At 43.9% G+C, this 26,861-nt stretch overlaps 1 protein-coding gene across 2 annotated transcripts in view; it reads left to right on the top strand.

Moving 5' to 3' along the window:
- Nucleotides 1–26,861, top strand: part of PIAS1 (protein inhibitor of activated STAT 1) — a 51,729-nt gene that overhangs the window by 13,864 nt on the left and 11,004 nt on the right. For both annotated transcript variants that reach the window (XM_042875834.1, XM_042875835.1), the window contains exons 2-8: nt 5,720–6,164; nt 17,399–17,483; nt 18,048–18,095; nt 18,618–18,708; nt 19,358–19,492; nt 21,566–21,671; nt 23,158–23,231. In XM_042875834.1, coding sequence (XP_042731768.1) covers nt 5,720–6,164; nt 17,399–17,483; nt 18,048–18,095; nt 18,618–18,708; nt 19,358–19,492; nt 21,566–21,671; nt 23,158–23,231 — 984 coding nt within the window. The remainder of the gene's footprint in view (nt 1–5,719; nt 6,165–17,398; nt 17,484–18,047; nt 18,096–18,617; nt 18,709–19,357; nt 19,493–21,565; nt 21,672–23,157; nt 23,232–26,861) is intronic.

The following is a 26,861-nucleotide window of genomic DNA, read 5'->3' on the forward strand; positions in this document are numbered from 1 at the left end:
AGAAGTCCTAATATAGCTCACCTAGTGGGTGCCATCTCTCAAGAGCGATAAAACTTTTCTTATGGATTAAGATAAAAACGTGAGTGACTTGAAATCGAACCCAGCACAGACATGATGGAGGGCTGTGCCTCTCCGGCAGATCTCTGCTTCGCTGCACCAGCATGTTGCTGCCTTTGCTCCACTGGGAGAGATTGGTGCAAAATACAAACAGCCCCAAACTCCAAAGTCAAAGGCAAAACCAAACAAACAAACAACCACCAAACAACAAAACAGAAGAGAACTTTTAGTATGAGAGTATTACAGTAAAAATTGTCTGCTTGGATTGCTTGTTGTTACTGGCAGCCAGGAGGCTACAGCAGAGGAGGTGGTTGGTCTGTTTTCTCAGGTGCCAAGCGATAGGATGTGAGGAAATGGTTTCAGGTTGCAGCAAGGGAGGTTCAGATTGGATTTCAGGAAGAATTCCCTCCTAGGGAGGTGGGCAGGCACTGACGTGGGCTGCCTGGCACTGGTGGAGTCCTCACCCTGTAGGCTTTTGGGAGATGTGCAGATGTGACACTTGGGGACGGCACTCAGTGGGGCGAGTTGGTGGTTGGGCTTGGCCACGTGGAGCATCCTTCCAACCTGGGTGATTCTAATGGGGTTCTTTGCGCTGCTGCTTCTGTGGAGTTTGGGGCAGAGCTGAGCGGTTTGGGCATACTGAGCTGTCACGTGAGGACAGCAGGAAATTGCAGGACCTACTGGCCAGAGTCATAGAATCATAGAAACCTCAGAGTTGGAAGGGATCTCTGAAGGCCGTCTAGTCCAACTCTCCCACAGTGAACAGGAACATTCACAGCTCGATCAGGTTGCCCCAGGGCTGATCCAGCCTCACCTTGAAAGTCTCTCAGAAGCTCTTGCAGAGCAAAGTTCCACACTTTTCAGTGCCAGAGAGGGTTCCTGCTCTTGGAAGGTGCTTGCAGCTGAGGTGGGTTCTTTCAAGGGCTGGAATGTTTATGTTGAAGATGCTCAGCAGTAACATTAGTAGCAAGGAAGCACATTGTTTGTTAGCTCACTGAAATAAGAAACACAGGGTGACTTCAGCCTGGCCCTGTGCTTTCTTTGCTAGCATGGGAGCTAGTGAAAATCATGAATGCGGAGTCTGACCTTAAGCCCACAGCTGCAGAGATGCTAACAGTAGGTCAACCCAGGCTGCTTCTGGCGTTAGCAGCCGATGTCATTTTGATGCATTTTTTTGTGGATCAGAACCATTTTTAATGCCAGGGAGGTGAACGTGTAGTTCTGGTCATATGGCTGTAAAATGTTCTTTATCAGCACGGATAAACTGGTCAAACATTGAGTATCTTGTAAGCCAAAGAAACCCAATCTCCTTGTGCGTGCAGCGAAAGGCAAATAACATTGTACCTGCCATTGGTTTGTACCTATTCTTTTAGAGCTGCCCTGCTTGCCTAAACATTGTATGTATCACACTGGGAGACAGCTGAGTTTCTCATTATGAAAACCAATTGCCTCCTTAAAGGTTGCAGTGTGTTGCATATTTATGACCGTTCTTCTGTGCTTTTGCCTCCCTTCCCTTTTGAATTACTGTGACTTCAACCCTTTAGTATTTTGGTTGCATTAGACAAATGCAGGAAGTTACAGCCTGTCGTGGAGGCCTCAGCTCCCATGAATTGGCTGTTTCACTCCCTCCTGTAGGTTTTCGGTAGGCTGGTTTCATTTTATACAGTTGAGCCCTTTTAGTTTCCTCCTGTAAGTCTTGCAAATAGAATTTAGGACCCAGGAATGTGCCTTCATAGAGGTAAAAGTATTCCCATCTTTTATGATCTGTCACTTTCACAAATCGTAGGTGTGTGGAAGCCCAAGAGCTCAGTCTGTGCGGAGGGCTTGTGTAGCTCTTTCTTCTCAAGAAGATTTATATCGGGTTAACCAGGCTGCTTGTAGCATGCAGGAACTCTCCTCTATTTTTACAGCTGGATGTCGGAGGCATACTGAGATTAATTCCAAGACCATTTCCATACTAATCTAATGCTTCCTAGTTGCTTTTATTCGGGGAAAAAGAATCGGAATCTTGTTTCTTCTTTTACTTCTCTCATCATCAGATTAGGGTGAGGCGTTCAATTTTCCTTTTTTCCCCCCTTCAGCATTCATGTTGATGGTTAGGGAGCTGAGGAGGACCTGTTGCATAGCTCTAGGCACGCCGTGTGGTATGGTACCCAGCCAAATGCTGCCTGTTGTCCTGGCAGATCTCTTGGATGTGTTTTGGAGCTTGTTCACAGCTTCAAGTTATCACAGGCATCCGGAAATAACTTGTTAAATTCTCCAGATTGATGCTGGGGCTGATTATTGGAGCAGTAACCCTCTGTAGAAGGCATTATCTGCTTGTTGGGGTTCCTCGTGCTGCTGCTGAGGGTGGTTGGGCACTGCTTTGTAGGCAGCATCTTCTGACTGCTGTTTGTAACTAGTTTTCAGTACTATCTACTGTGCTTCCCTGTTGATGCTTTCCTGTTAATTTAATTAAAAGAAAGACAAAAAAACTAGCTTACTGATGCTCGCTTTTACCTCCCAGGTCAAGGTGTCTTTCCTTCCAGAGAAGTCCTTCCCCCAAAGAAGCAGAGGAGGGAGCAGAAAGTGAAGATTCTATGAAGATTTCTCTCTGCTGTTTTCTTTCGAACAGAAGTAGCAGTAAATGGCACTTAATGTTGATGGCTCTGTATGCATTTGTTCCCTAGAAGTTAAGGTTCCTGGGAAAGTGGCTATTCTGCCTAAATAACGTTGTGAAACAAAAATTTTGTGTCATAGGTGCACTTCTCCAAAGTGGCCTGTTTGCTGATGGAGGCGTTGGACTGAGTCAGGAGCTGTGGGGCACACACTGTGCAGTGTGCACTCAGCAGCCTGTTGTTTTGTGTTTCGTAGCCCTACGGTGGATGTCTTGGGTTTTGAAAAAAGTGTTCCTGTTAGCCTGAGACGTGTCCAGATGTTTTGGATGGGTAACTTGAACAGTTTTTGTATCTGATATGTAGGTACAACCTTTAAATATGCAGCAGCTCTTGAAACAGAGCTGTAGGTAGAACATCCTTTCTAATAAGTAGATGCAGGAAGGAAGTCAGTGGGTGCCTTAGGGCGATGCCCATGGATTGCTTCAGCATCCTTAAGCTGTTGATTATTTTTTTTTTTTCAGACCGTACTGGTTACCTGAAGTAGGTGTGGGAAGGATACATCCCTGTGTTTCCTCAGCCAGCAGCAGGGGTGCAGTGGGAGCAGGATCGAATGGCTGCGTGCCTGCCATCTGGCTGCCAGTGCCGTGGCCCAGATTTGGAAACAAGCAGCTGGGAGGTGGGAAAGCAGTGGCTTCATGCAGTGCTTCTGCGGGCCTCCTGCCCGACATGTGCAGTTGGGTGACCTGTGGTGAGGCAGGGAAGTGGCACCCAAGGCCTGGGGGAGGGTGCATGGGTGGCGGAGTGCATGCTGCCAGGCAGGCAGCCCTCGTGACTCACAGCTTCCGTGCAGGAGCACGTGCTTGTGTTGTGCTGTTGAGCAGGAAATGTCAGATGGGTGTTTATAGATTAGAGTTACCTTCGGAGCTCTATCGAGGGCTACAGCAAGTCAAAACTGAGATAAGTTGTGGTTCTGTAGAGCTGGCTTTCACACTTGGAACAATTTTTCTGCTGTCCTCCCTCCTTGGACTTTAGTTGTTACCTTAGTATGACAGGTACCAAAATGCACAGTACCATCAGAGCACCCCATTGGTTTGATAGCAGGGTTCATCATGCATGGAACCAGCTTGTGGCCACATTGCTGCCTCGCACCGCAGTTCCACAGCGGGTGAGCAGCTAAATTAAACAGCACCCGCTTCTGTGCCCTGGTGTGAAGTTGGGAGGAATGTGCATTTACCTGTACTCTAGGCTGTAACACCAGGTTACCTGTAATTGCAGTTTGCAAACTAGTCTTGCAGTCTTTGATATCTGTGTTTAACTTGAACCAACCTCGATTTTTGTTTATATTTTTACCTTCTACTTGTTTCTGCATTAGGAAGAACTGAACAAGCACTTTATATTGATAAACAGCCAGAAGTAGGGACAGCTCTCTGCTACAAACTGCTAGTGCCATTTCTTCATTGGCTATTTGCAGTTGGTGCATCTGCTAGTGCTCTTAATATTGCAAAAAGTGTTTTTCGTGTTCTTCTTTTTAAGGAATGTTTCAGGGTGGGGAAAACATGAGGAATTTTATTTGTTTTGGTTCAAGAGTCTGGCTGCACGATGGGCCCTGCTGTCTGTGTGCTTATTTCAAACTTCTCCATAAGTTGAGAGATGGACAGCATCCAAAATTTAGCAGGAGTTTCTCATTTAGCTCAATTATTTCTTATTCCTCTGCATTTTTTTTTTTTGCAAGCTGGGCCTGCGAGTTTCTAGCAGTACAAGAACAGAGTGACACTGAGACCGCTGCTGAGGAAGTGGTGTTTATAAATGGTGATGGTCACAGGCAGAGCCCTTCAGCTGTAACTCCTCATTCTGTTGGAGAAATGTTTGTTGAGCATTACAGTGTTCTTTTGCGTGTTTCAGATCTGTTTGTTTCGCTTTCCTTTCAGCTGTCAGTGCCTCAGAGTGTAACTGAAATGCCTTGTTCTGCCAAGACACCCCTGTTCTTCCTATGGAAGATCCAACTAGCTGGTGGTAGCGGTGGGTTTTAGGCATTTTGCTTTCATGAAATTCTTGCAAATGCAGAATTCTGCAGGAATATCATTTCAGTTTGTGTCATGGGCTGTGTTATGGTGAGTAAGCCACTGACAAGCACTGAAAGACGTTCTGAAATAGGATGCAGACTTGTGAGTTGTCTTTCTGGCTGCTGATTGACATGGGGAAGCACTTGGTGTGCACAGGGGATTGCTGGTTGCTCTGCTTTGCATAGTGTGTTTCTCAGTTCCTGGGGAAGTGAAACGGTTTACAAGTCCTACTGGTTTGATTCATTAACTATTGGAGGGACAGTGAAAAACTGCTTAAATAAAGATGCAATTGAATAGAAGGCACAGTGGGCTCCGTGAACCAAAACAGAACGTGCAGCTCTGATGAGAGAACAGATTGAGGATAAGTGAGGAAATTGAAGCCCAAGGAGTTTCCTTTAACTCAGTAATGATCATGTGGGGTTAGGCAACTCGAATTATAATTACCTCTTTCTATTTCTTTAAGCATCAGTCATTTCTCTCCTTTCCTTTGAACCTGCGTGGAATAGTTAAGCTGCATGGCGAAAGTGAGAGAGGGACTTAAAAGTGAAGTAGGGCCCTGGAGTTAAGTGCTGACACAGCTTTCAAGTGCAAGTAGTGGAGACTTGGATATTGGCAGTGCGTGACTCCTGGTTCCTCTAGCTGCAAGTCAGAAGAATTGTTAACGTTATAGATGTTAGCAGAACACTGATTGGAAAATAGTTATGCATCCCAGTGTTATTTCTCGTACTGACAAGCTGTCCTTGTCTCAGTTTTTCCCCAGTGTTGCTATCCTGAATTGCCTGTGGCAAGTGGAAATCCCTTTAAAAATTGCTCGTTACAGACTCTCTAAGTAGATGCACCTATCTTGTCCTGTTCTCATTATATTTCAGTTCAATAATGGAAGAATAGCAACGGTCATGTGCCTTCAAGAATGTTCTGCTTAACAAGATTAAGCTACATTCTAATGTTAGCGCTTGAGATGATGAAACTTGAATACTAATTTTTTGTTTTGTTTCTTTCAAGCAAATGGTTATGAGCCTTAGAGTTTCTGAGCTGCAAGTACTTCTGGGCTACGCAGGGAGAAACAAGCACGGACGGAAACACGAACTTCTCACGAAAGCACTGCATTTGTTAAAGGCTGGCTGCAGTCCTGCTGTACAAATGAAAATCAAAGAACTCTATAGGCGAAGGTTCCCCCAGAAAATCATGACACCTGCAGACTTATCTCTCTCCAGCGTACACTCAAGCTCCATGCCAGCAGCTTTGTCTCCATCTACCATTCCACAGCTCAGTTACGATGGCCACCCCGCCACGTCACCATTGCTCCCCGTTTCGCTTCTGGGACCTAAACATGAACTGGAACTCCCCCACCTCACATCTGCGCTCCACCCTGTCCATCCCGACATCAAACTTCAGAAGTTACCTTTTTACGACTTGTTGGATGAGCTGATAAAACCTACCAGCCTAGGTAAGCTTGTGTTGTGATATGTTTGTGTTAATGTTTGTGACTGTGGTAGTGTTTGAAGATGGACTTTTTAATAGATGGATGAATTAAGCTGCTAATGCAGCAACTGGTTAAATATTGCATCACAGCAGTGTTTAGAGAATTGCTATTTTTGGTAACTTTGGGAACAGATTGTTCTATGCAGAGAGACATCTTACGTAATGCTCATTAGTTGCTTTAGCCGAGCCATTAAATATGGTTCAAAGTTCCGTTATGTTTAAGGGGTGAGTTTGAAAAGAAACAATTGAACCTTAGGAAAAGGAACTTGAAAAAAGCAAACAAACTCCACAACTGTTTAACTTTAAAAAACAAAAAACACGCACAGAAAAATCCCTCAAAACATAGAGCTTAATGATTAAAAAAAAATAAAGTACTCCAACAACCTTCAGTAAGGCCCACAAAGGTCTTCTCATCTGTGCTGGGAAGGAATGCTGTGTTGTTTGCCATGATCCCTTATGGACTGAACATCCGAGTTTGGGAGGACTTGTGGTTCTTCAGCTGTTGTGGCTTCTTTTCTCTAACAGTTTTTGTACCAAGGTATAAATCTCTTGGATAGCTGCTGAGCACCAGATGATGCTTACAGAGCGTTATGTAACAACGTGGGTTTTTTCTGGCTCTGACTCCACCTTGCATTTGTGAGCACGGCAACTTTTAATACGACTTCAATGCAATAGTCCTGTTGATTCCTGGAGAGGCTGCTTGTATGTTGGAACCTTCTGCCGTCTTGAAATCCTGGTGAAGACTCACAGCGAGAAGAGTTGGCAGGAGGGGGAGATGGGAGGGAGAGAGTTGGGAGGTGGTGGGGCATGAAAAGATTGTCCTTTGCAAAAGAGATTCCTTGTAAGCAAAAGTGAGCAGGTAGTTTATGCTTGTAGCCTGCGCTGCCGCAGGGCTGACAGGAGTCTGCTGTGTGAGCGAGTGTGGTTGTGTGCAGACTTCTGCAGCACGTTGCACAGTTGTGTTTTGTTTTAGCTGTTGAATCTGAGACTGTGAGAAGAACAGACGGCTTTTGATCCTCTCGGGTTCTGGTTCAGATATTGTTTTCAAAGGTGTGCTGTATCTGTTCTGTTCTAGTCTGAAGTCTGATGGATTGATAAGCGTCCCGGGCGGTGTTGGTGCTACAGGACAGTTAGGTGCTCAGAATGTGTCTCATCACTTCTACATTATAACAACTAAAAAATAACACTGTCATTTCAATAAGACATCCCGATGCAGGAGTTATGGTTTGCTTTTAGTCCTAGATGTGGTAAGAACACTTTTCTGTCAGTGCTGTGCCTGACAAACCAGCCCTGAATGAGGAGATCGTAATTCGTGCTCTGTCATTTCTTATTGCTTGAGCATTCATGTACAATAAAATGTTTTTTCCCCTTGGTGGACTCTGAATGCCAGGGTAAGAAAATGCGAGTGGGTGAAGCTCCAACCAAGCAGTTGAAGTAATCTCTGCTCCTTTCAGTTGGTGTCAGGGCTTGTTCTGGGTTTTTGTTTAGCATGTGCATCCCGTGCTGTTTATCTGAGGCAGTACTGGTAAAAAAAAAAAAAAAAAAAAAAAGCTGTTTCTTCCTGTGCTTTTTGGGAAGAATATTTCAGTGTCCATGCGTGTGAGCAACGTTTGTTTCCTTTTGTAGTGGAAAGCAATGCTTCTGCAGATTGTGAAGTTGCCAGCTCTAAACGTCAGGAGGATGTTTTAAAGTAATAGATGTATGTGTCGACTGGAGCAGGAAAATAACGATTGGATTAGTAACCAGGGGTGTGCAGCTCTGTGCACTATTGCAGAATTGCGGGTGGTTGAGGTGGGAAGGGACCTCTGGGTCCTCCTGGTCCAACCCTTACCTGAGCAGGGGGACGCAGAGCAGGGTGCCCAGCGCCGTGGCAAAACAACTCAGAGCCCCTGTGTGTCATCTTCATCTGTGCATTTACGAATACTCTGACAGAAAGGAGCTCCAAGTGATATTTTTTAATGCTCGCCCTAAATGGTTTGGACATTCTTCTCACTGTGGCAATGCACGGCTTTCCTCAGATATCCAATTTCTTGGTTCTCGGGTTTTGTTTTCAAACGGCAGATGCAGACTGAACATTCAGAACTTTGTCATTTGGCCAACATTTTGGGATCTCCTGCTTGCTTTTTCCTGATAGGTTCATTATGGGATGGTTATAAGAAACTTTGGTTTTTTTCTTCATTTTCTTGCACCGCGAGAACTAAGAGATGAGCTGCTGAAGAGTTTTGAATGAATGTCTCTGTTCTTAGAATAGAACCTGTCAGAATGGTAAAAGTACGTGGGGATGAGTGCAGACTCCATTGGTTTGAGGATTTTTGGATTCTTCTGAAAGAAATCATTACATATGAATTCGGTGGATCGCATCTTTGGATCTGATTCTCTCTTGGTCTTTCCCCATTCAATGTGGGGCTGCTTGAAGGATTGCCTGGAGGAGTCTTCTGTGCCATCAAGAAGTAATTATTAATTTGGAAAACGATAACTTGACAAAGCTTGGGGGAAGGGAGTTGCGCAGCAGGACACCTGAGTATGCATTCTGTGCCCAGATATTCTGTGCAAGTAGGCAGTATGCAAGCTAATGTGAATAACAGATAAGGAAATTAAATTTGCTAACTATTATTTTTAATGTCAAGAACAAAAGAAGGAAATGGATGTTACCTTCTTATACTTGCTTCCTCAAAATGTAGCTCTGAACTGCAATAAAATCTGCATGCTGACAGCTAGGTGGGCAGGATTCATTCACAAACAGGGAAGAAAACAGTGCTTTATCAACCCCCCTCCTCCTCACCAGCAGCAATTACTGAGGGTCTCATCTTTAGCATGGCTGGCTGAAATGGCTGTGACAAGCTAACGTTAGAAGGCTGTTGGCTATCTTTATTTCTGTTTGCTGTGCAGCAACCCGTAAAACCCCCAGCAGTGAGTAGGATGCTCCCAGAGTCGCCTAACGAGTTGAACGTGTAAGCACAGCCCGTGCTGCTTCAACCTGCTTGTCTCTGAACAGCTGACAGTAGCACCTAGATCTGGGCGGCGGTGGGACCGCTCCTGCTGCTCTGCTCACTTAGGTGCCTTGTTTTGCTTCCAAGTGTTCCAACTACATAACTCCTACACAGCTTCTTGGAGCCTTGTGGCTAGTGCTGCTGGTCACGGTTCTGCTGCCTGGGCTGCTGGAGGTGACAGCATTTCTGTGGTCCTGTGAAGGCTGCCAGTAGCCTCGTTTAGCTGAAAGGAAGAGATCTCTCCAAAAGGCAGCAGAGCTGTGGAATTTATCCATCTTTTGTTAGTCATCATCCTTGCAGCATTGAGGAGGAGCCCGTATTGGATATTCTTGTGTACGAGCCAGTTCAGGATACTCATTGCTTGTTCTGAAGGTGTGTGGTGGTGGATGGATGTGTACTCTGAGCTCTTGCAGCTCTAATGAGAAGTGTGAGCACTCTGCCTTGTGCTGAACAGCCATTTCATGTGATTATATGAAGATGTTTTGGAGACGGAGATCCCATTTGGCCTTGACAAATGTATGAAAGCTGCTTATTATTTTGACCTTTTTTTAATAGGAATTCCTTTAAGTTAGAGAATCTTGCTTCTTAGTTCCTTAAGAGAAGCTGCAGCTTTCACTGTATTTTATTTTCAGCCTTCAGTCGCTGTGCATACGCTACTAATTGGTTATTTTTTAAGAATAGGGCCAGTTTTCTAAAAGTAACTTCTATCACACCGATAGATCTCTTGTGTGGTAAAATGTTTACTATGAGATGAGTAATGAGTACCCGAATTCTGCCAGCTTATTATGGAAGGAACCTTAGATTGTTAAACAACATCTTAAAAATACTTCTTGTTACAGCATATGTCATTTCTAATTGCTTTAGCTATGTAGTTGTTCCAAAAAACATTGTAACTAGGCTACGGGTGTTTGTTTACCTGTGTGTAGTGGAAGATTAACTTTTTCTTTTGAATTTAAAGGATGAGGGAGGTTATGGGCTGTGCCATTCTGTTTTTATGAAGCTGTCTGAACTCCACGTGGGTGATGGTCCTGTGATTTGTTTGCTGTGTTTCCATGCTAAGTGATGTTTAAAGCACTGAGCCGTGGAAATGGGAATTTTGGCCCACGCATCTCAGCCTTCTGGAAGGAGGAGGCAACAATGCGGTGTTCTGGGCATCACCCCCACAGAGCAGCATCGCCTGCCTGCCAGCACCTGTGGGCTGTCTCCATTGGGCAGAAGGAGCTTCTGTGGCTCTGCTCAGGTTTGTTTAGGTCCCGGTGGAATTTCTTCATCTGTGGACTATAACAGGGTTTCTCCAGAAGTCCGGGTTCTCCCCTGGTGCCTGCCCTCAGAAGAGCAGCTCTGCCTGGTGCTCACTGACTGGCAGTCACGCTCCATGGTAAATGCTCTTGCATTTACATTGAAACTTGTTTCACATGTGATTGGCCGTGGTTATTTGGACATGGCACATTCCTGAAGGCAGAGCTTGCGTCTGGTCTGACCAAAATCTTTAGTGTGGCTGTAGTTCAAGTTACAGCTATTAAACAATTAAACAAATCAAAGCAGCTAGAAATCTAGGTTGGAAACTGGAAGAGTTTTGTTTGGCAAGTATTTCACCCTTCCATATATCAGCGAGCTGATCTGCTGCTCTGTGCAATCAGAATCATGGTTTATATGAAAGTCACGCTTTTACTGTCTTCTGTGTTTGTTATTTTTTCAAATGTTCTTTGTGGGAGGAAGTTCAGCAAAACCCTGCATTCTCAGCCCAGGCCGCGCTCCGACTTCCGGCTCTGCAGCTTCGGGTTGCGCAAGAAGGAGCTGGAATCTGCGCTCTTGTTTGCGTGCTGTGGCAGAGCAGAGCTACGGCGCACTGAAGTTTCTTTTTTGGGCTCTGGTTTTATTTGCATATGGCCTTCTTCAGGTTCACATCTTTCCGTACTTAGTTTCTCTTAATGTTTTTAAGTTTCGCACAGCTGTGCAGCTCTTGTGCTGCAAGAGGAGGAGTGTCAGTGCTCACTGTTCACCTTAGCAGGTGATTGTTGGCTCCTCACGCGTGGATCTGAGATCACCCCGGTCCCAGGATCCTGCAGGATGTGGGTGCTTTCTGATGCCACTGCTCTAGTGTGGATGGATCTAGAAAGCTACTTTACTTCCCGAGATCAAATTAGGATATCTTTTTGATAATTAAAGCTTGTAGTGGAAGGAATTATGGCAGACCACACTGTTGATTCAAAGTCTGAGTAATCCATTAGTAATCAGTGAATAAAGTTTGGGGTGGCATCCCACTGAGGTGCTTTGAGGCTCGGAAGTGTTGCTCAGGTATCATGAGAGGGAGCTGTGCTATACACATATGTGCTTTTAAGATTTCCACTTGCAGCTAAGACATGGGTGTCACTTCCCAGCAGCATTTCCAGCTTCCGTGTCTTGAACGGCTTTGTTAACTTGGAATCTTGATGCTTTAATCTCCCTTTAGGATGACTTTCAGAAGAAGGTGGTGTGGGATGCTCTAATTGTAGGAGAGAACTTAGTAGGGGTTCTTATCTGATCATAAATGTTGAAGTTACTTATTGCCTTTAATCCTAATAAGGATTATAAAACTTGATGCTGTCTTGCTGAGACCAAAAATACGTTAGAATCAGGGTAGGCAGTGCTAGCAGCTTGCTTGTAGTGGAGTGCTTCACTGCTGCTGGTGCTCTTAGGAGCAGAAGCTTTTTCCAGCCTGAATGGCAGGTGATTTTTGGGGTCTACGTTTAGGTGTGTGAGTAAATCAAGGGACTTAAGCAGGGTGTGGAGGATCCAGTGATGTTCCTTGCCCAGCAGAGGAGGTCTGTGGGCCCAGCAAGAGTAGTGGTGAGAGGTAGAATGGAAAGGAGAGAGTTCTGATGCTGTTGGTCAGCATTGGATCGGTCTTGAAGGTCTGCAGGAGTCTGTGTTGCTCAGAAATGCTGTGATACGTGGCTGATTAAACATAATAATGCCTAAGTATGTGTCCAATTGCACTGGAAGTTCCAGCTGATCTTTTCTTTTCATACAGTATATAATGAAGTGCTATAAAATAAGTGATATTTATGAATTAATTGTAGCCTTTGGAATATTTCCAGGCTATTTTTGTATATGTATGTTTAGGCACTGTTTCAAATAATGCTCAGAAGCAATAGGCATAGCTCCATTGGGAGTGGGAAAGGCAGGGAGTAAAGAGGGCTTAACTATTAAAGGCGGTGACTTAAGCCATGTGGAATCTGAAAATGATCTGAAGAGAGAAATGCTGCAGAGTGACCAGAACCCGAGGTCAGTTTTTCATCAGTTTTAAGCCCAAGAACTCAATACTGCCATTTCACTGTGATGCAGTGTTCTGGAGTGCAGTTGTAACCCTTGGGAGTGGATGAGGAGCTGGCCACTGCTGTCAGGGGAAGAATGACTCGTGTCTTTACAAAAATACAGCTTTCTGAAGAGTTTTGATGTTCTCCTCAGCGTCTGGCCCAGGGTCCTTCTTCAACTGGGGTTGACTTGGCCCTGGTCATCAGCAGGGGGTTTAGGTTGGATCTAAGGATGACATATTTCTCCATCCTCACTGAGAAGAAAGGGAGAGGCTGCCCAGGGAAGCTGTGCACACCTCATTCCTACAGGTGGGCTAAGCCAGGGTTGGATGGAGCCTTGGGCAGCCTGCTCTGGGCATAGGATGGCTGTGTGTAGCGGGCAGCAGGAGCCCAGGGCAGTGGGGTGCTGGGTTCACAGCATGGCTGCTCAGCTCTGGCTGGTGGCAGGGGCTTGATGCTGAAGGGCTGCGGTTGATAGAAAGGAAGTGTTTGTGTGTAAATGCTTGCATTACCCAGGAGCTTCATAAATTGTGGTGCTTTTAAAAGGGCAGCGATGTATCCTGAGGTGCTGCGGATCTCCCAAACGAGAAACGGCCTCTCATCGTTCCTGTCCTGTGCAGCAGCCTGCTTTCTGCTTCGTTAAAAGCACCGTGCCTGTAAATGAGCCCCGCTCTGGATTGGTGCGAGGGGATTTGGGCGAGCTCCGTTATGAGCAATATGGGCATTGTGTTACGGGTTCCCTGGCTTCCGCTGCAACTGAGTGCGATTCGAAGCCTGTCTGAATTTTACCTTTTAAAAAGGTAAATGTTTTCTGTGCCTTAATCCGAATGCAGCCATTTTTGTCTTAGCTTGGAGCCGGTATATTACGTTTTCAGTGGTGCTACTTGAGAGGAGATGGAGCATAAACTGACACAATGCCCTCTGTAGCTGAAAAGAATAAAAAGGCAAAATGTCTGTCTTGCAACAAAATGAAGAATCTTATGTGTTTGGGGGGGATACATAAATATTTATGTGTTGGATTGACATCTTCTATAGTGTTTGGGTTTTACCGGTCAATATTTTGACAGATGTAACTGATGAAGATGATGTACTCTATTAGCTTGGTGAATGCCCAATTAACACCTCTTGTTCGGCTTACAGCATCGAGCAAAAATTTGCTGTAGTCCTGATCCTCCTGCTTAACCATTCCTGCATTCAGCAATAAACATGCTACTATTGCATGCGACTGGTCAAAGGCCAATTCACTGATGGCTTTTCTTGTCTTCAGCTAAGGTAGAGTATAAAATGTAAGCTTAATTTTAGTCCAGATATGTTTCTGCATTAGAAAATAGCGTGTCCCCTCTGTAATCAGCTGGGTGAGCATGAACCTTAGCACTGACAGCACGATGGCCAGCTGCTGTTGCATCAGGAAGCATCCCCATGTTGATGGCGTGACGACCTGAGCTTCGTTAAAGGTTTGAAGGTTTCTGCTTTTGAATGGAAACTTAGAGCAGCTTTTTCTCAAGGCAGCAAGAGGTATTTTACTGCAGAAAGATTGCGTGGCTATTTTTAGCCCCGGGTGCTGGTGAGGTGGAACAGAATATTTTTAGAGCTGTAGAAAACGCAGCCACTCGAGCTGCCTTCGTTCATTCTAATGCCATGGACTTTTTTTTGTGTCAAAATAGAGTAGAACTGGTAGGAAATGTTTTTTACACGTCATTATTATTAGTTATGCTCATTATCTCTTTAATAGAAATATTGATATAGAATCTAAAGTGTTTTAGACCTGTGAATAGCGCTCCAAAGGATTACGATGGTTTTTACTCCAACTTTGAAAACTCGTTACTCATGTGAACCAGTCAATAAAAATGCAACAAACAAGGTGTGATTGGGGCACGCTCGATACATACCAACCCCATCTGCTGCTTGGATCATTGCTGGAGTGAAGGAGGTGGAATAATTCAGCAGCTGGTGCTAGTGGTGACTTGGTAAGAGGGAAAAGAATTGCTGCACTGCAGTTTGTGCAGCTCGGTGTGTCTCGTGCTAACATCAGGGCCCAGGTGTGCTGAGTGCAGGTCAGTGTCAGCTGTGCTCAGGAGAGAACGTGCGTTTGGTGCCTTGCCTTCTCTGGATTCTAAGCTGGGTGCATTAGGTAGAAGTGAATAGTTGGCTCCAACACCTCCTCCAGAACAGAGAGATTGCTGGAACAGAATTGTGTTTCCATATTGCTTGTCTGAAGCTCTTCTGGTTGACATCCATTTAATTACACAAATTGGCTTGGAAAGATTGTTATTATCCACGTTCAAACATCTACCTTTTCCAGTGTCTGAGTAATTCACAGGACTTGTTAGCAGTATGCATGGCGTTCCTTGAAATTATTGTGTGCATGTGGAGCAAAAAATATCCAGTAGGCATTTGTGCTTGGTACCTCTTTTCTGGGATGTGAAGGAGAATGGCCTACAAAGTAATCCTCTGAGCTCTGCCATTCAGAATGTGCGAAAGAAAAGGTTATAAAGCTTAATAATTTATAATTGTGAGGGGAAAAATGTGTTTCTGGCAACTTTCGTAAGAATTTTTGTATTAACTGTCTTGGCTGTGTTCCAGCTTTATCAGATTATAAGTTCTATTTTAATCTGCTCTGTTGTCAGCTGGAGATCTTTCTGCCTCCCTTTGTTAAATAGAAGCTGTTTGCAAGGCGTGGTTGGATGTTTGTTTTTTTTTTTGCCATAAAAACGATTTTCTTATATAAAACTGTATTTGCGTATTTCTAGTTGTAATTGAATTCCATTACTCTGAAAGTAAACAATGTGTTGATCTGGTCAGGGTCTGCTTGGCTCTCCTACACCCAGCTCATCTGCTGGATGAACTGGGAGAAGTCTGCTGGCTTGTCTGCCCCCCTGATTTCCCAGCTTCCAAAATCGCTTCCACGAGGAACACAAACTCCATACAAACAAGGGAGTTTGTGTTGTCACAGATGAGCTTGGGAGCCTTGCGCTTAGACGTGGAGCTGCTAAATTAGCTCCCTTTGATTTGTTTTGTTGAAATTTTCATGCATCGTTTGTAGGATAAGTAGATCTAGAAATAATAGATAAGGTTATAAAAAGATATGAGAAAACATATGGGAGATCAGAGAAAACCACAAAGAAGAAAAACATTTCTCATTTCCCTCTCAGAAGATGCTTCAGTTTGCTTTGCAGCCCCCCCTCCTTTCCTCCTGTACAAGGGGATGAGAACACATCCTCCCATCCTCCTCCCTGCTTCTGCCCCTGCAGCATTGTCACCCCAGCATTCCCCTCATACAAAGAAATGACCAGGAAAAAAAAAAAGCCACCAAATCTTAGTTTTGCTTTCCAGTGGCACGCGAGGTGGCCAAAACAAACAAAGGATGGGCCAAAGAACTTGCCCTTTTCCCAGCTGGTAGCAGCAGTGGGGCTGTGTCCCACGGCTCAGAGCCTGGCTTTGGGTCTTGGGTACTGGGATGTCTTCCCTCTGCTTGCATCACTCAATCTGTCAGGGGTTCTGCGTCCGTTGGAGATTAGCTTTGACGTTATCTCTCTTTAATTAACAAGTTGCTTCTTCCTTCTTCCCAATCTGACCCTGCTCCTGTGTGATAGCTTGTACACAGAAACAGCGTCCTGAAAACACTGCAGTGGATATTAGCACTGCTTTACAGCTGGGGAGGGTTGAGCAGCATGTGATAGAATGCACCTCTGACCACTGGGGACCATCAGCTCGTAGACTTCTGCTTCCATTTATTGGGGTGAGTGCGTGTGAGGGGTGATAGCGAGCCCAGGTGGAGGTGCTGGAGGCCTTCTTGTGCTGTGAGCCTCAGCTGGCAATGTTAGAAATGCCCTACGTGTAAGTGTTCCTTCAGGTAACTTAATGCTTAGAACAGTAGCTGATATTTTTACAAAAATTCTTGTGCAGCTGCTGTTCTGTTGCTGGCCCCAGCCTACCACATGCTGGCTTCAAAGGAGTACCTGAGGTATCACCCTGAAGTTGCTGCTCCTCTGTTGGTCCAGGGTGAGTCAGGGCATGTATTAGAGTAACTCAGAAATGATACATTTGAGTGCTCAGAACCAGAGTTGTTGGCAACCTCGTGCCATTATTAAGAGCAGAACTGAATGGTGAACTCATCAGCACGTGTGTTGGAGTGAAAGCTGTCACCCCTTGGCCATTTCTGCAGGAAGGTGATGCGGGCTCCTGTTTGTTCCAGGCCGTTTCCTTTGCTTTGGATGCAGTCAGGCTTTGTGTCCTTGTGTCCCGTCCCCCCACCCCCCCGGGGGAGGAAGTGCCTTCAGAGCACTATTTTGGAGATGCTTAATGTTTCTTTGATTTTTCAGCAGGTGCATTAATTGTTAAACACTGTTTGTGTTGTTGTGGAGTAAGTAGTGCAGAGTTGAAGGACTTCAAAGCCAGATTTCACTGCTGTGTGTTTCGTGATTGCTGGCATAGTACATATTTGATGCATCTAACCTTATAAAATAGCTTCTGGAACTGTGAGAAGTTGCCTGGTTGTACTTTTCAGTCCCTCTGTATGCTTTTATGAGGTAACCCATGGTCTTGTGTGTTAAAGGAAATGAAGTGATTGAGAATTACCTTAATTTTTTCATTTAATATCAAATCCTTAATGTTGCTACTGTGACTGGTAAAGTCTGAAGCTGATTTATCTCAGCTTTGCTGTTACCTGCATTGCTTTTCTTAATGTATACTTTATATAGAAATATAACAGTTGTTTATTGTTTTTATTTACAAGAGAAATCAAATGACAAATTCCATCTTGGCTCCAAAATTGCTTGCAAAAGCAGATGTGTGTCAGATGATTGGGCTATAAATGTGTTGTGTATATATATGCACACGTTTTAACGAAAGGAGGCTGTTGTTAATTATTCTGTATTTACTGTTTAAGGCAATTATCTCTTGTTTTCTTCCAGCATCAGATAACAGTCAGCGATTTCGAGAAACCTGCTTTGCATTCGCACTGACGCCACAGCAAGTGCAGCAAATCAGCAGTTCAATGTGAGTTTGACCAGTGATACAGTATTTAAATATTACAAAATCCTTGAAAATACCCCAAGCTCAGCTTACAACAGTTTTCACTTTAAAATGCGATCTTCAGTGTGCATAATGCTCACAGGGTGCTCGTGTGGGGAATTCTTTTCTCCTTTGTGTGTAAACTGATGGAGGAGAAAAGGGTGTGGAATGAAATACCTCTGCTGTGCTGTGGTTTCTCCTGCAGTAAGTGCTGTACAAATACAGAACTCTCCTACTTGCAGCCCCTTTTCACAAGTCAGATCCTTCATCGAGTTCTATGTTTATTCAGTACAGAAGTGTTCCTCACACCATCAAAATTTTCTCTTTATCAAAAAAAGGAAGAGGTAGAGATCAAGTGAGGCTGTAACTGGTTTATTCCCTTTGAAAAATAAGTAGTCTGTATCTTGGGAGCTGTGTTTTGACTGACCAGAAGGGAAGCGCGGTGCTTAAAGGGCTGAGCAGAGATCTGACTTAAAGCAGTGTCTGACAGAGCATTGGCAAACCTATTGTACAAACAGTGCATCTTAACCTGTTGTCTCTCTTTACCAGGGATATTTCTGGGACCAAATGCGACTTCACAGTACAGGTCCAGCTAAGGTATGTATTTGTATGGCCTGTTCTCAATACTGTGATTTTTTTTTTTTTTTTCTTAAATTACATTGTACTATCAAAAACTGTCTGAACTTAACTAGAGGGCCTGTCGTAGGCATCAGGATAGTATCTGATGGTGTCTACTGAAATTGGAGTAGGGGCAGTTGAAGAGACTGTATGTGCTGTCCTTTGTGAAACCCTGGTCTGGAGTCAAGGTCAGGCTGGAGAAATGGTAGGAAAGAAACTTGGATGATCTATCTTTTGTAGTGAGAAGCTGCATATCTGAGTGAACCTGTTGTTAGGCAGACCCAGCCTGAGGAATTCAAGAAATCTGAGGAGGAACCTACAGCCATCTTGACCTAAACCTGTAATCAGGGGGGCTTTCCTGCTTAAAGATCCATAAGGCTAGTTTGGGAACTGTATTTAGCATGTTTTCACAATTCAGTGGGAGGAAAAATAGTCATCCTAGGAAGAGATGGCTTTTAAATCATTTTATTAGTGAAAGGTGATGAAGCTCTTTGCTTTTAGGTTTTGTTTATCAGAAACCAGTTGTCCACAAGAAGATCACTTCCCACCCAATCTGTGTGTGAAAGTAAATGGGAAACCATGCAGCCTTCCAGTAAGTAAGATGTTATTTTGACATACATAATTGGATAGCATTGTTAAGAGCTGTCTGTCAGAAATTAGCCTGAGAATTTATCCTAACCTTTGTTTTCGCGTTTTGGAGCATTTGAATGAAGACAGATAGAGGAATGAAAAAGATAGTTAAGTAAATTGTTTCTCCTGAGACCAGCCAGCAGATCTAGGAGACTGATATTCTGAAAGCTTGACAGTCAGTTTTTGTTTGATAAACATCCTGGGAGTCTGGCTAACGTGGGGCTCTGTTTCGGAGATCACGCATGCACCGCTGACCAGCAGGGCTGAAGAGTAAGGCGCAGACTTGGAGGACTGGGGCAGAGCACGGGGTTGGGCTGGGCGGTGTTAGCCAGGCACGTGCAGTGAGCGCCGAGAAAGAGGTGTTGGAGCTGCCTTCTGATATTCCAGTGGATAGGGCTCAGATTTGCACAGCGTGGAGCTATGTGTAAGGAAAAAGGACGTGGGAAGCACGTGGTGTTTTGCTGTCTGATGTTCATGCTTCTTAAACTGAAGAGGAAGCCCGGTTCAGGTGGGACCCAGCAGGTATTGTGGCAGGGCTGTGAGGAGTGGGGAGGGAGAAGGTGAAATCGCTCTTCTTTTTTTGCTGAGGGAGAAAGTCCTTTGATTTCTAGGGCTATCTTCCACCAACCAAAAATGGTGTTGAACCAAAGCGACCTAGCAGACCAATCAACATTACCTCACTCGTCAGATTGTCTACGACGGTACCAAACACAATCGTTGTTTCGTGGACTGCAGAAATTGGAAGAGTAAGTAACTTTGTTTGGTGCGTAATGGTGTCTAAAGCTTACTGATTTCTGCTTGGCATCTGCTCGAAGGATTTGGAAGAAAAACAAGATTCATTGTGCAGGAAATACTTCATGGTTTCGCAGTGGATCCTTCCTTATATTGACTGTATTACTCTGTCACTTCAGTCTGGGCTGATAAGACATGCTCCCCTAGGTCAGTAGTCCTCAATTTTTATGGGTGTGAGCTGTCTCTCCTTACCTCTCACCCAGCTGTCTCTGTGAGTCAGGGCTCAGACAATTTGCTTGTCATAATGCAGGCACCTTCCTGGTTTTGGGCACTTGAGAAACAAATGTGGCACTGTGTTTAGAGCAGGGGCTTATGACCTTGTAAATGCAGACACTCAGCATAGCAGCTCCATAGGATTTGCATTTAATTTCTCTCGCATTTCTGTTCTCACAAATGCTGTCCTTCTATTTAATATTTAAAAAGTCATGATTTTATAGCTTTCTCTTGTCTGTAGGGAGAGTGTCAGAACGTTGCAATTGATGCTGTAAAATTGCTGATGTTCCACTGCACTAATTAAATCTGGAACGTGGTGCAAAAGCATAATTGAATAAGTTAGTCCCTGAATTAGTGCCTTACTTTCAGTGATGACAAATAACCGCTGGTTACACGTTAAAAGTTGATACGTGCTTCAAAAAACTCTGGCTTTGCCATTGCAACCGTCCTGTTTTTTGAGGTCCTGAGAACTGTCCTGGGCTGAAACGTGGTCCAAACATTTGTCTGAGTGCAAAGCCCAGGATTCCTGAAGTGAAGTGGAAGAATGCTTACAGCCCAGCCATGCACAATAGGCAGTTGTAAAACACCACGATGGTATTTCATTCCCTCTCTGTCATGATGGATTTCTCGTGGAGCGTAAAACAATCTCCATTCAGATTACAGAGTAAATGATGGCTGAATGATTTTTTTCAAAGTCATCTTTTATCTAATGAGAGCCACAGGTATCAGAAATAAGCATTTATTTTTAAATCCATTTTGGTTTCTCTTGCAGAAGTGCCTGTGCACACTGATGTTATGACTTTCAGTGCAGTGCTGTGCTTTTTCTTAAGAATACAAATGGGGACTTAGGGAAAAGAAATGTCACAAGTTTGCAGCCTCTGAGCTTCTCTTCAGTGACCTAGCAATTTCCTTAGCCTTCGTAGATACCAGTTACAAAAGAATATACTGGCTAACTTCCAACTTACAATATGAAGCTGAAGATAGGGGCAAATTCTTAGCGTGCTTCATGGGAGTTATGTGCCAGTCAGAACTTCCCCTCTCATTAGATAGAATGCTTCCTAATGTGATTGATTGAGCCCTGGGCAGTTAAATGTGAGGAACTGCTCTATTTTCAGATGTGCCTGCATAGTACAAAATCTGAATGCCTTTCCCCACCTTCTCTGAAGTGTCAGTTGCACATCTCAACTAATGTTCTCTACCTTTCCTAAAGTCATAATTGTGTTTTTTACACAATCTGTTTCACGAGCCTTCTGTACAAGGCGCCTTGGGCAAGTTCCTAGCTTTGTAGATTGAAGCTGTCTGTAAATAATTTCACAATGTTAATTAGCTTTTTTTTTTTTTTCCTAACTTCTATACTAATTGAGGCATTAAACAAACAAGTTAAAGCAGTAGTGGTTTTTAACGATGTGAGATGCATTCATTGTAAGAATGAAATATTTAAAATGTGCTTCTGATGCTATTTCAATTTGTGTAACTTTATGCTAAGATGTATTACTGAAACCCCATCTCTGGGTTCTGGTTGCATCCTACGTAGAGTGGCAGATGTCACAACTGCCTGGATTTTTCTGCTTTGTTTTGCTAGTGAAAACATACATGGTAATTGCTGGGGGTCAGCCTTTCATTTTTCAATTTCAAGTGTGTATCTGCAAGTCTGGAGAATGCTTTATATCAAAAAGTAATTGATGCACCTTAATGTGAGGCATGTTCTGTCCTTTCCATTATTTTTCTAGGGAGCGGGGGTGGTGATGGTGTTGCTGGTGATTGAATAGCATGATATGCCAGTTTTAGAAATGAACTTCTATTCTGCTTTCCAGAACTATTCCATGGCAGTCTATCTCGTAAAGCAGCTGTCCTCTACGGTGCTACTGCAGAGGTTACGAGCAAAAGGAATACGGAACCCCGATCACTCGAGAGCATTAAGTATGTCTGATGCACTGCTCTATTAAAAAAGTAGCTTTTGTAAGTGGAGATTTGAAATGGGGCTGTACTAATCAAGGCTTGGACTTCCTACAATTCTCTGGGTTTCTAGAATCTGATAGTGGTGTTCTTTGTATTCGGTTCCAATTCAAAGACTCCGAGGCTTTTGTTTGTGTTAGGAGCCAGTCCAGGAACCCTGTTGACACAGTGAAGAGAAAAATGCAAGAGAATCTCTTTCAGTTCAGTCATGCTGGTTTTGTTTCTTCAGAATACAACAACTGTATTTACATAGTTAACTGGTAATTCAGTACCTCAGCAAGCTGAACTAAATGGCAGAGACTGAACCTTGATGCTGAAGTGCTGGAGGAAGGTCTTCATCAACACACTCTTTGTTCCTTTGGCACACTGTTGTGGAGTGGGCTCCCAGAGAGTCTGGCACAAAATTCCCTCCGCTCCCTCCCCGCTCCTTTCCAAACTTGGTGTGAGCTTTATTGCTTTGTTGTTTTCTGACAAGTTTGCAGTGGTAGAAGAAAAATACAAACAAAATCTGCTACGCACCCTTTTTTCCAGGGCAAGTATGAAAAGACCACTTGCCAGCTGTTGGAGTTGTACTCCTTCGCGCTCTTTTGGGAGATGCTCAGATAATGCGCATTGCCCACAGGACGGGGAGGAAATCAGCCCTCTGGTGACTGCAGGCCCACAGAGCTGATGCTGTGTAGTACTGAGCAGAGCTGATGCTGTGCAGTACTGAGCAGCAGCTTATGGCGCACAGAAATCCAGCTTTCCCAGGTGGCTGCCCCTGCTTGTATGCAGGAGGGCAGTGAGGGTGTAGGTATGGTTCACGGAGCAGGAAGAACGTGGAACTGACTTGTTCACTTAAACAATGGCTGCTTATAAAGCAGTCCTCTCGGATAAAAATAGAGGCTGGGTGGAGACTGAAGACTGGTGTATTCACTAGTGTTAATGTTTCACTGCAGTTATTTAAAGCTCCACTTTTGTCAGGGTACTTCTGCTGTGATTTCCTACTTCTCGGTTTGATTTTTGGTCTTTGAATTGGAGGTTTTCCCCATGAATGTTTCGGAGGGTTGCACAGACTTGTCCACGGGAGAGTTACTGAAGCTTTTTTAAAAGCAGTTGAAGTTAACAGCAGTGTTACTTTTGCTCCTCGTGGTGGTGGCTTTTGTATAACTTTCAGCTGAACAGTTGTGTGTGGGGAAAAAGCCATTTGTATGTAAGTATTTTTTCTAGGTATCTGGGTTTAAGAAGAGCTTTTCCTACTTTTAGCTTTCTTAAGTTGTCACTTAGATCTTTCTAGAGGTAAAGATGGCTTACATTGGCTTACATTGCACCTTTTCTGTGCAAGTTAGAAACACTGCTGCTTGCCTCCAGCAGATGTTTTAGAATGATTTTATTTCTCTTAACAAATTTATTTTAAATCAACTGTAAAACTAACTGACTTTCTTTCAAATAACTTCCTCTCTTTCAAAAGTCAAAGAGAAACTGACTGCAGATCCAGACAGTGAAATAGCGACGACAAGCTTAAGAGTTTCTCTTCTTTGTCCGGTAAGTGTTTTTAGTTCCCTTAACAATTACTGTGATTTTGAAAAAAAAGAAAAAAAAAAAAAAAGAAAAAAAAAAAAAAAGGCAAAAAAAAAAATCTGTGGCTGTTGAGGGACGAGGTTTTGGTAGAGGTTGGCTTATGTTCCAGCTTCTGGATCCTATTCCATGTACTGTAATAAAGCACGTGACTTGCCCCTGAGCAGGTGATTATTCCATTGACTTGAAGATGCTGTTCAGAATGACATGTAAGCACACATCTGAATCTGTCACTAGCTTGTGCACATGTGCAAATTGGGTTCCCAGTGTTTGGTTGTGGTAACACCACTCTCAGCAGGTGATTCTGTCTGTTCAGAACAGCTCTCCAGCCAGTGCCTGCTAGCTAAGAGTTGAGGGTCTTCTCAGTAAAGGTGATGATATGCATTTGTATGTGTTGAATATTTCGGAATCCTAGAGAAAAAATGAAGAGGTGATCCAGAGAATGTTCAAATACAACTTGTAGCAAAGGTGAAGTGGGGGAGTGTGTTTCCAATGAATGTGGAAGTGACAGACCTGCTGTGTCTTGACCTATTGTTTTTCAGCCAAGTGCATGTAGGGTTTAGCAGTGGTTCATAGCTGGCTTTGTTACCATTGGCCGAGCTGCGCACTGTTAACATTATGGGTACTTTTAAAGTCTTTGGGATGTGGTGCTCTTGTTTTAAATATCAAACACTTTCAGAACACTTGACTGTTCCATTGTATTCTTATTGTATTGTGTTCTAGTATTGACTGACGCAGTGTCTTTAGTGCAGTATAACTTTTTAACCTGCCCTCAAGATTGAGGATGAATCTGTTTTCCTGGTTTGGCTCAGTCTGCTCAACTTGATGTGAAATTCTCAGTTTTGAAATGGAAAGAGAGTTCTCTTTATTCTTGGGAAGTTGTGGTTCATTTCGGTAGTTATTAAATGTCTACTTCAGCTCTGTCAATGTAAAGAAGCTTTTTACAAAGCAAAGCTTTTGTATCTAAAAGCACAGTGATTACATTCATGTTGTTTTTTTTAAAGACTATTGTACATCTTTGTGTGGTATTTTCACAATCTTTCCTAAGGTTTCGCCATCGATATTGGGGTGGAGAACTGTAAATAATAACACATTTATAGACTAATAGGATTTGTGTGTAAATAAGACCCAGGGATTACTTTTACAGATCAGACTTTTATCTTAACCTTGTAACCTACAGTCGTAGGAACACAAGAACCAGTGCACCACACTGAAACTGCTGCAGACTGGCAGTGCTGAAGGTGCTTTAGCTGCACTTGTGTTGTGCTGTTGGCATTCTGTTGTTCTGGACAGCACGCTGACGGTGCTGTTGCTTTTTCTATCATTCATTAGACAAGATGTTTTAACCCCATTATTAGTTTCCAATACAGACAAAAATAATAAATCGGTTAGTAGAATTAAATGACAGCAAGAGTTTAGAAGTGCCCACGTATTCCTTATCTTGAATTAATCCTCATACATCTTCTGGAAGTAGTTGATTGCTTTGGCCATGGTTGATTTGTCAAAAGAGCCACTTGAGGCAGTTGGATTTCTTCATAGATTGTTCTGTCTCAGTTTTCTGACACGCTTCTGTTTGTCCTAATTGTGTCTATTAATGATTAAAGTTCTTCAGCTTTGATATTTTGAAGCATATTTTTTCATGCTGTCTGTGATTTGGATGAGTTAGTGTTAGAGCAGGAAGATACGAGATTGTTTTTAGGATTGCAATTTTACAAATACGTGAAGATGTCCAATTTTAGTTAGCTTTCTCATAGTTATATGGGGATGGAAACGAGACACCAGCTAGACATTAGGCTGGAGCTCATCAGAAGCCCCGCTTTTCTCCCTGATTCCTCTTGGTTCTTTGCTGAGAGACATACAAAATGGAGTTTGCAGCCACAGATTTATCTGCATCATTTTAGTACTCTCTACAAAACGTGGACTTTTTTCCAACGTGTTCCTCACCCAGTGCTGTCTGATCTCACTGTAGCTCTTGGAGTAACCATCATTGCAAAAGCTCTGCAGGACCAAGACTGCACCTCTCACACTGTGCTGTGGAAAGAAGGATGGTTAGCAGGATTCAGGCTGCCCTCAACTCTGAATTCAGTTTTGTTGGAAGCTCCACGTTTTCACTTGCAGATTTGTAAACATTTGGCTTAGGGAGAAATTTTTGTCTGTGTTTTGTGCTCGCTTTCTATTGCGTGAGTGCAGAGTGGACGATTTGAAAGTGCAAGTTGAAAAAGCTTACGTGGTTTCCAACAGCAAAACTAAAACTTAAAGATCAGTGCATCTTCAGGTCTGTCGATGTGAGGACGCTGATCCTCCTGTCTCATTCGTTATGTGTGGTTCCATCATGTATGTACATGAGCAAAATAAATGGGATTGCACGTCTGGAAAAGGGTGGCAGGTTTAGACTTGATAACCTTTATTTTGCCCTCAAAAAGTAATAATAAAATTAAAAGGTGGAGCCAGGCAGCTTGCTGTGGCTGTGTTTTGGGTTGCTGCTGAGCTTTTTTTAGCACAGAGGCCTGCTTTCCCTCGGAGAGCATACAGCACAGAGAAAAAGCTGCCCTTAACTGTTGGCTGGATCAGCCTCAGATGCAGCAGGCAGAGGCTGGGCTGAATCTGTGCTTCAGGAAGGCACTTGAATTTGTGCTTTTTGGTTTTTTTTTCCCCTCTCTCCTCCCGCCCTCAGAATAAAAATAAATCCTCAGGCTCTGCAGCAGGACCAAATATTTAGCTGAACAAAAATTCCAAATCCAGCATTTCACCGTAGGTTTAGCAGCTTTGTTTACAAATCTGTAACTCCTGTTTTGGGTCCATTCTTTCAGCACGAAAAGATAGCCACGTTTTGTAAGCCTGTGAAAGAAATGAATGCAGCGTTTCTTTTGCTGACAGCGGGCAGGAACCAGTAACAGCACTGGGAGTTTTTCAGGAGTTGGGAAGCATCCCTTCTTTTATGACCTCTCCTTTTGTCAGTTCTGACACAGCTTGGCCGGCGTGGCAGAGCTGATCCAGGCGTTCGGTGCCAAAAATGGGGAAAGGAGACCTTTCCTGTTAACACTGTGTGTGCTGTTTGTGTGCACAGGGCTTCTGTGAGACCCAGGCTCAATTTCTGTACCGAGAGCTTGCAGAAATGTTTCTGGTGGAAATCTTTTCAATTTGGGATGCTGGGGTATTTCAGTTCTTCCTGCAGCATATGTGTTTGACCTGTCTTGTTTTTCTTTGGCATCATGTAGAAGCACCCAGTTTAATCTCCAGCACTCTTACTCTCGATCCTCACTGAGCTAGGAGACTCCCTGTGCCCAAAAGACAAATGAGCCATTGACTGCCATCTGGGAGATAAGGATACATAATAGACGTGGGTCAGGGGCCCTTGCTTTGTTGGGGGCTGATTATGGTATAGAAATAATGTGCTTGGTCATGGATTTTAGAGGAGGGGTGCCAGACACATGGCACATGCAGCACCTCCTGCTGCCCCAGCTCCAGCACCATTACTGCAGGCTCCCCAGGGAGGTCCCTGCTTTCCTCCATCTGGTGGTGAGGTCTGTGACAGTGACGGACAGCCAGAGGGGACAGAAATGAGCAGGGTCCTGTAATCGAGCTGAATTTGCTGAG

This window comes from Lagopus leucura, unplaced genomic scaffold (genome assembly GCF_019238085.1).
Source record: "Lagopus leucura isolate 7727_CA_CO unplaced genomic scaffold, USGS_WTPT01 Super-Scaffold_100015, whole genome shotgun sequence".
In the NCBI taxonomy this organism is placed as follows: domain Eukaryota; kingdom Metazoa; phylum Chordata; class Aves; order Galliformes; family Phasianidae; genus Lagopus; species Lagopus leucura.